Source organism: Rhinoraja longicauda, chromosome 4 (genome assembly GCF_053455715.1).
Source record: "Rhinoraja longicauda isolate Sanriku21f chromosome 4, sRhiLon1.1, whole genome shotgun sequence".
Taxonomy (NCBI): Eukaryota; Metazoa; Chordata; class Chondrichthyes; order Rajiformes; family Arhynchobatidae; genus Rhinoraja; species Rhinoraja longicauda.
The window spans coordinates 56,358,108-56,371,156 of record NC_135956.1 but is presented as its reverse complement, the minus strand read 5'-3'; the positions used below and the strand labels follow the sequence as shown (position 1 = coordinate 56,371,156).

The 13,049-nt window shown below is 44.0% G+C and overlaps 1 protein-coding gene across 16 annotated transcripts in view; it reads right to left on the bottom strand.

The window, feature by feature from the left end:
• Nucleotides 1-5,533, bottom strand: part of ubr5 (ubiquitin protein ligase E3 component n-recognin 5) — a 139,863-nt gene extending 134,330 nt beyond the window's left edge. For all 16 annotated transcript variants that reach the window (XM_078397767.1, XM_078397768.1, XM_078397771.1 and 13 more), the window contains exon 1: nt 5,228-5,533. In XM_078397767.1, the coding sequence (XP_078253893.1) occupies nt 5,228-5,289 (62 nt within the window). In that variant the 5' untranslated portion in view covers nt 5,290-5,533. The remainder of the gene's footprint in view (nt 1-5,227) is intronic.
• Nucleotides 5,534-13,049: the final 7,516 nt, after the last annotated feature.

The window sequence follows — 13,049 nt, the reverse complement described above, 5'->3', positions numbered from 1 at the left end:
GGCGGGAACACTCACAACGTTTAAGAGGCATTTGGATGGGCACTTGAAATGCTACAACATTCAGGGCTACGGTCCAAATGCAGGAAAATGGGATTAAAATTAGAATGTGTTTGGTAACGGGCGGCACGGACACGATGGGCCGAAGGGCCTCTTTCTGTGCTGTAGGACTCTATGGTGAAAAGGTATGGATGGGTTTTCTTGGGGGGGGGGGGGAGAGAGGAGACATTTGCATTAATACTGATGCTGCGTCCACAATTCTATAATAATAATATAATATATTCCTTTATTCGTCCCACACCAGGGAAATTTACAATTCTATGCAGTTTCTTATAGTCTTGGGCAGAGTAGTTGCCATAGCATACTATGATGCATCCCAATTGGATGCTTTTTGTGACACACCTATAGAAATTGGTAATTCATTGAAGACATACCGATTTCTTTTAATTTTCTGAGGAAAAGGCATTGAAGGATGTAGAGGTTTTGCAGTGGATGCAGAAGTTTACCAGAATTAGATAGAAGGATTAGAGGATATTAGCTACACGACAGGTAGGACAAACTTGAGCATCGGAAGCTGTGGAGAGACTGACTACCATAGCTATCTAGACTATACTTCTTCCCACCATGCTTCCTGTAAAGACTATCCCCTACTCCCAATTTCTCCTTCTACGCCGCATCTGCGTCCAGGATGACATTTTCCATACCAGGTATTCGGCAATGTCCTCATTCTTTAGGATACAGGGGTTTACCTCTTCCATTATAGGAGGCTCTCATTAGGGTCTTCTCGATATCCCGCAGCTCCGCTCTTGCTCCCCCTCCGTCCATTCGTAACAAGGACAGAGTCCCCCTTATCATCACCTTCCACCCCATCAGTCGTCGCATACAGCATATTATCCTCCAACATTTTTGCCAACTCCAACGAGATCCCACTACTGGCCACATCTTCCCATCGCCACCCCTTTCTGCTTTCCTCAGAGACCGTTCCTTCCACAACTCGCTGGTCAACTCGTCGCTTCCCACCCAAACCATCCCCATCCCAGGTACTTTCCCCTGCACCCACAGATGCACACCTGTCCCTTTACCTTCTCCTCGCGACTCCATCCAAGGACCCCGACAGTCTTTCCAGGTGAGGCAGTGGTTCACTTGCACCTCCTCCAACATCATCTACTGTATCCACTGTTCCAGGTGTCACCTCCTGTACATTGGCAAGACCAAGCATAGGCTCGGCGATCGTTTCGCTGAACACCTCTGCTCAGTCCTCCTTAACCTACCTGATCTCCCAGTTCCTCAGCACTTTAACTCCCCCGCCCATTCCCAATCTGACCTTTCTGTCCTGGGCCTCCTCCATTGTCAGAGTGAGGCCCAGCGCAAATTGGATGTACGGCACCTCATATTTCGCTTGTGTAGCTTACACCCCAGCAGTATGAACATTGACCTCTAACTTCAAATAGCCCTTCCTCTCTCTCCATCCCCTCCCCTTCCCAGTTCTCCCACCAGTTTTACTGTCTCCGACTACATTCTATCTCTGTCCTGTCCACTCCCCTGACATCAGTCTGAAGAGGGGTCTCGACCCGAAATGTCACCCATTCCTTCTCCCAGATGAGAAAACATTTCTTCACACAGAGAGTGGTGAGTCTGTGGAATTCTCTGCCACAGAAGGTAGTTGAGGTCAGTTCATTGGCTATATTTAAGAGGGAGTTAGATGTGGCACTTGTGGCTAAAGGGATCAGGGGGTATGGAGAGAAGGCAGGTACAGGTTACTGAGCTGGATGATCAGCCATGATCATATTGAATGGCGGTGCAGGCTCGAATGGCCTACTCCTGCACCTATTTTCTATGTTTCTATGTTTCCAGTGATGCTGCCTATCCCGCTGAATTACTCCAGCATTTTTCGTCTACCTGTGGAGAGACCTGATTGACATATCTAAAATTATGAGGGGTATAGAAAGGATAGACAGTTGGATCTGTCTTCATGGTGGAAATGACAAAGACTAGAGAACATAGCTTTAACAGAGTATTGGGTGCCTGGAAAGAACTACCAGGGATGGTGAAGTAGGGAGATACCATAATAGAATTTAAGAGGCTTTTAGATAGGCACATGGATATGCTGGGAATGGAGTGATATGGATCACATGCAGACAGAGGAGACCTTATCAAACAAACTTGATCCATTGCAATTCACTCAGCGAGCTATGACAACGAACAGCAATCCTGAAAATGTTATGCCGTGTTACATGAAGTATGAACAGGTTCATTGGCAGACTAAACATGATTACTGCTTTATCACCTCTCTGGCTGTACAAAAACAAAATGTAGATTATCATTCCAAGTTATTCAGTTTAAAAACTAATGAACTTTGACCAAATCTCAGCTCTTAATTAAAATGTCAAATATTCACCCATTTCCTGGACTCTGAGGAGTTAAAATTATATTTTAAACTTCCTGTTTTGCAGTTTTGAGAATTTTTACAATGAGAATTAGTACTTCATGTCACCCTATTGCTTCACGTCAAAGCTTCCTAGAATTGGCATCTAAAGTAATCAATATTAGAAAATGACTGAAAGTGCTCCGAGATCAGTTGATCTTTGTAGGCAGTTTCCAAGGTCAGAGGCTACTGTCATCTCCAATTGCAAAAGTTGGGTAATACACTACATCAACTGTATGTCAACTGAGACCTCAAGTGCATAATTGTTTCATTATGTTTGTTAAAACTTTACTGATCAACAAATTAGCCCAGAAATACTGAAATGAGACTAAATCCCTGACCATTCCCATGAAACCTGTTTTCCTATGAAAATTTCTATAATCTAAACAAATTTTAAAATCTGCTCAAGAAGAATCCCTGTATTACAACTGCACAAAAACCAAACATACAGTCGTATAAAGGCAATGCCATAACACTGAGGTGAAGCAGAAGACCATGGGGGCATATAAAATGTAATTGGAGGATAAGAGACTAGTAATGAGTTTATGGTCAGCAAATAAACATGGGCAGCATACGAACTACTCTTAGTCACAATACTTGCATTCGCCTAGCAGCTTTCATGGCCATAGGATAAGTTTTACAACCAATAAGGTACATTCTTAATTGCAAACCACAACCAGTAAAGGTTGTGCATATATAACCACAACCTATAATTTGACACAAAAAAACTTTGGCCAAAGCCATAGATGCTTCAGAAGGTGGACTGCATGTGAAGTCTGAGGTTTAGTCAATGAATTGTGCACCATGGGTTAAATCAAAATAGAGACATCAACTAAAGCAGATTGAGACACAAACTAAATAGTTTAGTGCCAGTAATGTAATAAGATTAAAATGTAATAGTGTAAACATTAAGCACGTGTAAGTAAATTAATGGCAAAGGTAACGCTGAGCACTAACAACGTTATCCCATATTTAAATCTATGAAGATTTACCTTTTAACCTTCTGGTAGGTTCTCAGTTTATGCAAGACTAACCACATGCAAGATGCCACCACTGCAGTATTTTAATGTGTTCCCTCTGAACTACATATGAACTAATTAAAGTAATTTAATTCAGGTTTGATATTCTGGTTATTTTACTGCTACATTACATGAATTTAAGATTTAACGCATTTAACTATTTTTTGTCAAAAGTACAGTGAAATCTATGCTCTGTGATACTAATATCATGCTGCACGCCCTTCATTGAACAACACAAGATATATCACACGACACACTAGTTCATGTTCCACATCATTTCAAGCACTTTGCCTGTTAAATCTGTTGGCATCACCATAGTTAAACCATACTCTGAGCACTGCAAAACAGCAACGTTATTCTATTCCTGTTATTTCATCCACAAGACAATCTCCTCAGAATAAAGTAGCCCTCCCATACTTTGATGAACTGCCGAATACATGTGACAGCAGAAATCAGTCAACTAGAATACCATCAAAACACAGACTAAATACAAAAACCTTAATGTACCTCCCCCTCTCCAATTAGGAACACAAAGCCCAACTGTGGTCTTCGAAAGTATTTTTTCACCTGACAAAGCACGCACAGCAAAAAAAAAGCATTTTATAAATGTTCCAAATGGTAAGAATTTCTGATAAATAGGTCAAACTGCACATCGGTGTCCACATTAAAAGCAAAACAGCAACAAAAAAAAGCACATAATAAATAAATAAAAAATGGTGCATCTTTAAAGCTTCCCTATTTTAGATTTTGAAGTCTTGAAAGACAGAAAAAAAATTAAATAGAGCTTGTTAATAAATTATATATATACACACTTGTCAAATTGATTTTTAGTTTAAGAATTGTTATTTCATGCCCAATTCTGGTCCAGATTATTAATCCCTAAATTTAATCCTAACTATACTTTTAATGTGGACACCGATGTGCAATTTGACCTATTTATCAGAAATTTCTACCATTCGGAACATTTATAAAATGCATTACATCCTGGTGATCAAAGCGAGCATTTCATGTTAATTTATTGTAAACAGGATCAGACATTAAAGTCATGATTTAGAGTTCGTGACTTTACTGATTTACAGTTATGTGGATGAAATAATGGCAAACGTTAGCAATAACAAAAAAAAGCATTGAAAACATTATGATTTTTAAAGGAAAAATAAATTCCTTCATCTCCGTCGAGATATCACACGACAGAAGAATCTACACCTAATGGGAGGGTGAAGGCTGCTGGTAGTCAACATGGAGACATGAAGATTCCCGGCTCGTCAACCCGCCCGTCGAGATGTGAAACAATCGTTCTGCAAATGACGCATCGACTCACACAAATTCAATCCCCAGTCACTCTGGGATGGGCCCGACAGACTCTTCAGACTTCAATTCACCCTCACTCAAATATTGCACAAACATGTGCTTCGTGCGTCATGTCCCAATAAAATAAATTGCCAATTAAAGCACAGTGCTCTTTCTCCCCGCACCTACTCAACCCAACCCCGGGCCTCCCTGCATTGATCGCGATGAGAGCAATAGGCAGGCACAAGTCATTGTGCTCCAGCCCACTACTACAGCGGAGATACCGGAGCAATCCGCCTCTACCCGAAAACCTCTCGCCATCAATCCACCCGCCCCTCAAAGCCGCTTTGTCTCGTTTAACTTTTCGGCCTAGCCGCATCAGGCCGGGCCAGCTTCGGGGACCCACCTCGGCGCAAACCACCGCCTTCCCTTTGCCCCCCCCCCCCCCGTCCTCTGCTGCGAGCCCGGGCCCACGGCCTGCGTGGCCGCCGCTCACCTGTCGTTGAGCTGATCCTCGGTGCCCGGGAGCGGATGCACCACGAAGTGAATTGAAGTCATCGCCGGGTGGAAGGGAAGAGCAACCGGCCGAAGCCGCGCGGCGCTGGCGCTAGCCTGGGTCAGGGCAAGAGTCCAGAGTAAGGGCCCGGGCAGCGAGGGGAGTGAAACCAAATAAATAAATCAGTGATTTATGAAGTTAATTCCTTCGAAAAATTTTGAACCCCTCCCCGACGTTTGTAACCAAACGGCTTATTTCCTTTTTTTAGACACCCGCCGCTTCAGCAAGCAGCCGCCGCCATCTTACTGTTGATGAGCCCCAACAATAAAAGCCGACTCGGTATTGGCTGCGCTCGCCCCGCCGGCGGCCACATACAACGAGCTTCGCGATTGGTCGCCACGGGAGGCGAGTGAAGGGGCGGAAAGCGTTGGGTGCAGGTCAGGTGACGCGTGCGCGGACACGTGACTGCGGGTCAGCCGGGGGCCATTGTTTAGGAGGGCCACGTGACAGAAGGGGCGCCTTAAATAGCAACTTCAAGGCTTTCCAGCGCCTCACATGACTCGTTCATCTATCAAACATATGATTTGTTGAAGCAATCGCTTCTTAGCAAATGAGTGACAAAAGAACAATTTTTAAAACTTTTAATAGGGAAAAGAATAAAACGTTTTTGACATACTTCACGGAATTGTGGAGCACTAATGAGATATTTACCCGATTGAACCCTCAGTCTTTTTGAAGTAATTCGTCCTAATCTCCAGGCCTGCCTTATTTCCCTTAAGTAAACATTTGATCATTTGCAATTTTACTAAGTATTCATTCGGGTGAATATATTTGAAGCCCTATTATTGTGAACAGAGGGTTCCAAAAGTAAAGCACCTTTAATGTGCACTTAGTCTTCCCATAGCTTCAGTCATTCACTGATACCTTCTATTCATTATTCATAACATTATTCATCTCACTCAACCACTTTGTTATCTACCTCTTCTCAAAAATTCTTATCATTAGTAGAGAGCACAGCAATAATTTAATATTCCCTGACATTTTTTGCAATTCCCCACAATCTTGACAGTCACTTCCTCTAATAGTTGTGATTTGTCTTTAATTGTTCTCCTTTTTATTGCTCTGTAGTTAAAAGAATTCAAAGATTTGTGTGATATTATCACTGAATTTCACTCTGACTTGTCACATAAAATATTAAATTCAATATTTTGGGAAGTTTTCATGTTAGAACATAGAACATAGAAAATAGGTGCAGGAGTAGGCCATTCGACCCTTCGAGCCTGCACCGCCATTCAATATGATCATGGCTGATCATTCAGCTCAGTAGCCTGTACCTGCCTTCTCTCCATACCCCCTGATCCCTTTAGCAAAAAGGGCCACATCTAACTCCCTCTTAAATATAGCCAATGAACTGGCCTCAACTACCTTCTGTGGCAGAGAATTCCACAGACTCACCACTCTCTTTGTGAAGAAATGTTTTCTCATCTCGGTCCTAAAAGACTTCCCCCTTATCCTTAAGCTGTGACCCCTGGTTCTGGACTCCCCCAACATCGGGAACAATCTTCCCGCATCTAGCCTCTCCAACCCCTTAAGAATTTTATATGTTTCTATAAGATCCCCCCTCAGTCTTCTAAATTCCAGCGAGTACAAGCCCAGTCTATCTTGTCTTTCCTCATATGTAAGTCCCGCCATCCCAGGGATCAATCTGGTGAACCTTCTCTGTACTCCCTCTAAGGCAAGAACGTCTTTCCTCAGGTTAGGAGACCAAAACTGCACACAGTACTCCAGGTGCGGTCTCACCACGGCCCTGTACAACTGCAGCAGAACCTCCCTGCTCCTAAACTCAAATCCTCTTGCTATGAATGCCAACATACCATTCGCTTTCTTCACTGCCTGCTGCACCTGCATGCTTGCTTTCAATGACTGGTGCACCATGACACCCAGGTCACGTTGCATCTCCCCTTCTCCCAATCGGTCACCATTCAGGTAATACTCTGCTTTCCTGTTCTTGCCGCCAAAGTGGATAACCTCACATTTATCCACATTATATTGCATCTGCCATGCATTTGCCCACTCGCCTATGTTATTCCTTTGCTTTCCATATATCATGCTTAAGCTAATTCCATATACTTTTGTTCACAAAATGCTGGAGTAACTCAGCAGGTCAGGCAGCATCTCGGGAGAGAAGGAATGGGTGACGTTTCGGGTCGAGACCCTTCTTCAGACTGATGTCAGGGGGGCGGGACAAAGGAAGGATATAGGTGGAGACAGGAAGATAGAGGGAGATCTGGGAAGGGGGAGGGGAAGAGAGGGACAGAGGAACTATCTAAAGTTGGAGAAGTCGATGTTCATACCACTGGGCTGCAAGCTGCCCAGGCGAAATATGAGGTGCTGTTCCTCCAATTTCCGGTGGGCCTCACTACCGGCTACGGGAGTCAAGATCATCCCGTCAACGGAAGGTTAGAGCCCCCGACCGCTGGAGGACAAAGAAGGGAGAGATTGAACTTTTTTTTCACCTTCTATCACAGTGAGGAATGTGGAGGAGTCACTGTGGTGGATGTTCATGTTAAAATGTATTTTGTGTGTCCTGTTGCTTTTTATTGTTATGAATGTACGACAAATGAAGTTCCTCGTATGTTGCAAAACATACTTGGCTATTGTGATTGTGTGATTGTGTGATATGCACGGCTGCCGTTTGTTGATTACAGCTCTGCATTTAATACAATCATACCCAGCAGACTGGTCTCCAAGCTGTCCAACCTAGGCTTCGAACACAACATCTGCCATTGGATAAAGGACTTCCTAGTCAGTGAGGATGAGCCCCCACCACTCTCCCACTCTGTCACTCAGCACAGGGACTCCACAAGGCTGTGTGTTGAGCCCCCTCCTCTACTCTCTCTATACCTATGACTGTCTGAAGAAGTGTCTTGACCCGAAACGTCACCCATTCCTTCTCTCCTGAGATGCTGCTTGACCTGCTGAGTTACTCCAGCATTTTGTGAATAAATACCTTCAATTTGTACCAGCATCTGCAGTTATTTTCTTACACAACAAAACACAATCATTAAATTTGCAGACGACACGACAGTGGCGGTGCTGATCAGCGAGGGCAATGAGTCAGCTTACAGGGAGGAGGTACAGAGGCTAACAGGCTGGTGCTCAGAAAACAACTTGGCACTCAACACCAAAAAAACAAAAGAGCTCATCATCGACTTCAGGAAGAAGGCAGGATGACCATCCCCCACTGCACATAAACGGAGAAAGAGTGGATAGTCTCCATTCAGGTTCCTGGGCACCCACATCTCAGAAGATCTCGTGTGGTCAACCAACACAAACTCTCTGGTTAAGAAGGCACACAGAGGCTTCACTATCTTAAGAACACTCAGGAAAGTCAACTTGCCACAACAGCTACAAGAGTCCTTCTGCCGCTGCTCCATTGGGAGTCTCCTGATACATGGGATCCTGGTGTGGTATGGCAACAGTTCTGCGGCTGACAAGAAGGCTCTGCAGAGAGTCATCAACACAGCCCATAAGATCACCAACACACATCTGCCTGCCCTGGAAGACATCTATAGCTCCCGTTGCCTGCGGAAGGCATCGTGTATCCTAAAGGACCCATCTCAACCCACCCATCACTTGTTTGCCCTTCTGCCCTCAAGAAAGCGCTAACGGTCCATCAAAGCGTACACCACAAGACTAACAAACAGTTTCCACTCTAAGGCCATTACCACACTGAATGCTGCACTGAAAACACACCCCTCATAGACAATATTTACACTGTGCAATACCTATCTCTGTGCAATACTGATATATTCATTAATAATATTTATTTTTATAATACTAAGTAGACCAAGTGGACACATTGTGACCAAACCTCTCCTGCATTGGTGCAGCACCCTCTCCTCCCCCACTCTGGGCTGCATGGGGAAGGTGCTGAGCCAGCCGTGGAGAGGAGGGGGGGACGGGGGAGCCGAGAACAGGCTCAACGCCAGGCCTCGGCCTCCACCAACACCTGGCCTCACCGCCGCTGCTGCTGCTGCCACCTTTCCCCTTGGCCCACCTCAGACTTGCAGTTACCCAGTCACTTCGAGGCCCAGGCCAAGGCTCCGGCTGTTTCCCCGGGCACCAGGCATGGCTCTCCCGCCACTACGGAGCTGGCAAACCTGTCCCCAAGAGAAAGGCGGCCGAGCTCTGCTCATACCCGAGATCAACTGGCCCCAACTGCGCAAGTGCGAATGCGTTTGTTCTGCGCACGCGCTGATGTTGTGACCATCTTATGTAAGTACCAGATCAATGGGGCCCCAACTGCATGTGCGTGTTTTTTTAAACTTTAAAATGTGAATAACTTTAAAAATATAACACCAATTTGAATGAAACTTCATCCATAGCACCACAGGATGATGGCGAGTAAGGTGGACCTAAAATTGTCGCGCTACCATGCACCATTCTGGCTGTAGCTCAGGAACAAACAAACAAACAAGAGTTGTAGTATATAGATTCTGTGCAATATCTTACAGTGCATTCTGAAAGTTTTCAGACCCCTTCACATTTTCCACATTCTGTTACATTACAGCCTTATTTTTAAATGGATTAAATTCATTTTTTTAAATCATCAATCTACACACAATACCCCATAATAAAAAAACAAAAACAGGTGTTGAGTAATTTTTGCAAAGTAATTAAAAAGACATAACAGAAATATAACATTTACATAAGTATTCAGACACTTTACTCAGTACTTTGTTGAGGCACCTTTGACAGCGTTTAGAAGGATGAGGGGGGATCGTATTGAAACATATAAGATAATTAGGGGATTGGACACATTAGAGGCAGATAACATGTTCCCAATGTTGGGGGAGTCCAGAACAAGGGGCCACAGTTTAAGAATAAGGGGCAGGCCATTTAGAACGGAGATGAGGAAGAACTTTTTCAGTCAGAGGGTGGTGAAGGTGTGGAATTCTCTGCCTCAGAAGGCAGTGGAGGCCAGTTCGTTGGATGCTTTCAAGAGAGAGCTGGATAGAGCTCTTAAGGATAGCGGAGTGAGGGGGTATGGGGAGAAGGCAGGAACGGGGTACTGATTGAGAGTGATCAGCCATGATCGCATTGAATGGCGGTGCTGGCTCGAAGGGCTGAATGGCCTACTCCTGCACCTATTGTCTATTGTCTATTGTCTAAATCTTCTTGGGTATGACGCTACAAGCTTGGCACACCTGTATATGGGTGATTGGGCGAAGTGCAGGTCATTTCAAGCTCTGTCAGGTTGGATGGGGAGCGTCGATGCACAGCTATTTTCATGTTCCTCCAGAGATGTTTGATCAGGTTCAAGTCCGGGCTCTGGCTGGGCCACTCAAGGACATTCACAGACTTGTCACGAAGCCACTCCTGCATTGTCTTGGCTGTGTGCTTAGGGCCGTTGTCCTGTTGGAAGGTGAACCTCCGCCCTAGTCTGAGGTCCAGAACGCTCTGGAGCATGTTTTAATCAAGGATCTCTGTACTTTGCTCCGTTCATCTTTCCCTCAATTCTGACTAGTCTCCCAGTTCCTGCCGCTGAAAAAACATCCCCACAGCATGATGCTGCCACCACCATGCTTTACCATAGGTCTGGTATTGGCCAGATGATGAGCGGTGCTGCTTGGCATTCAGGCCAAAGAGTTCAATCTTAGTTTCATCAGACCATAGAATCTTGTTTCTCATGGTCTGAGAGTCCTTTAGGTGCCTTTTGGCAAACTCCAAGCGGGCTGTCATGTGCCTTTTACTGAGGAGAGGCTTTCGTCTGGCCACTCTACCGTAAAGGCCTGATTGGTGGAGTGCTGCAGATATAGTTGTCCTTCTGGAAGGTTCTCCCATCTTCACAAAGGAACTCTGTCAGCGTGACCATTGGGTTCTTGGTCACCTCCCTGACTAAGGCTCTTCTCCCCGATTGCTCAGTTTGGCCGGGCGGCCAGCTCTATGAAGAATCATGGTGGTTCCAAATTCTTCCATTTAAGAATGACGGAGGCCACTGTGCTCTTTGGGACCTGCAATGCTGCAGAAATTGTTTTATACCCTTCCCCAGATCTGCGTCTCTCACAATCCTGTTTCGGAGGTCTACGGACAATTCCTTCGTCTTCATGGCTTGGTTTTTGCTCTGTCACACTGTCAACTATGGGACCTTATAAGGACACGTATGTGCCTTTCCAAATCATGTTCAATCAATTTAATATACCACTGTAGAAACATCTCCAATTCTACTCCAATGTAGAAACATCTCAAGGATAATCAATGGAAACAGGATGAAAATAACCTCAATTTTGAGTGTCATAGCAAAGGGTCTGAATACTTATGTAAATGTAATTATTTCAGTTATTTCTGTTTAATAACTTTGCAAAAATTTCTCAACACCTGTTTTCGCTTCTTCATTCTGGGGTATTGTGTGTAGATTGATGATACAATTTTTTTTTTAATCCATTTTAAAATAAGGCTGTAGCGTAACAAAATGTTGAAAAAGTGAAGGGGTCTGAATACTTTCTGAATGCACTGTATATTCTGACAAGGTGCAATATCTTATATTCTGATAAGGGTGCATACGTAGGCATAATGTTAATGCGTGTGTGAATCTGTGTGTATGTATAACAGTGTGCGCACAAAGTGTATGAAGTTTTTATTTTCCTCACTCTTTTACTGTTATTTTATTGTTATTTTTTCTCTTGCACATTTGAGCTCCGGTCAGGCAGTGCGCCTGAATTTAATTGTATGCACCATTACAATGACAATAAAGAAATTTGATTTCATTACGATTTTCCATAAATTGAACCCTTGACAAAAATTGTTGTTTTACACATTTTGTGAATATTTAAATTTTATTTTCTCACCGATATTTTATGGGAGCAAATTTTTATTTTTTATCTTAATTTTTTTGTCAGTAATTTGTGAATTCCAGAAGAGTGAACTTCCATTTTCTGAACGGCCATAATGCCGAATTTCACTATCGTACGTATATGCAATGGTAGAACGTCAGAACAGACATAGAGCCATTTTGATCTTTTGCAAGAACAAGGTGATAAAGGTCCCACATTCCCAAAATCTCTTCACACATCTGCATCTATCTTTGCTTTAAGTGTTAAAATAAATGTTCCTGAAAAAGTTCTGATACTTTCTTAGCAATCATAAGTTCATAAATGATAGGAGAAAAATTAGGCCATTCGGCCCATTAAGTCTGCTCCTGCATTTAATCATGGCTGATCTATCTCTCCCTCCTAACCCCATTCACCTGCCTTCTCCCCATAATCCCTGCCATCCTTCAAGGGTTATGGGGAGAAGGCAGGAGAATAGGGTTGAGTGGGAAAAATGGGATGAGTGTAGGGCCCAGGAGGTTGTGTTCCTTTTTACCAATCCATATCACGATTTTCCACAATTTAAACCTTGTGCGTCAGCTGTGGCAGTGGACAAACTGCAGTCGATCAAGGCTGCTTGGTAGGCTGGAGATAATGTGTGCCATAACCAGGTTCTCAAAGCACTTCATGATGGTGGATGTCAAGACCACTGGATGGTGGTCAATAAGGAATGAGATCTTGCTTTTATTTGGCACGGGATGCTGGCACACAGCCTTCACAACTTATGCTCATGGCAGCAGGAAGCAATGTCTACTGCTCCCCTCACCCCAATCATGGAGTCCGTAGCATCTTCTCGAAAAGTCTCCGTCACTTGTCAGTCCATGCTAATTTGCCCAGTTATTACAGGTTAGCCATACCACCATTTTTAAATGACCTAAGAAATTTTTGGGTCCCTCCGTGCCCATTCACTTCCCCACCTTTATAACTTTCTCCAGTCCCTGAGCGTCAGA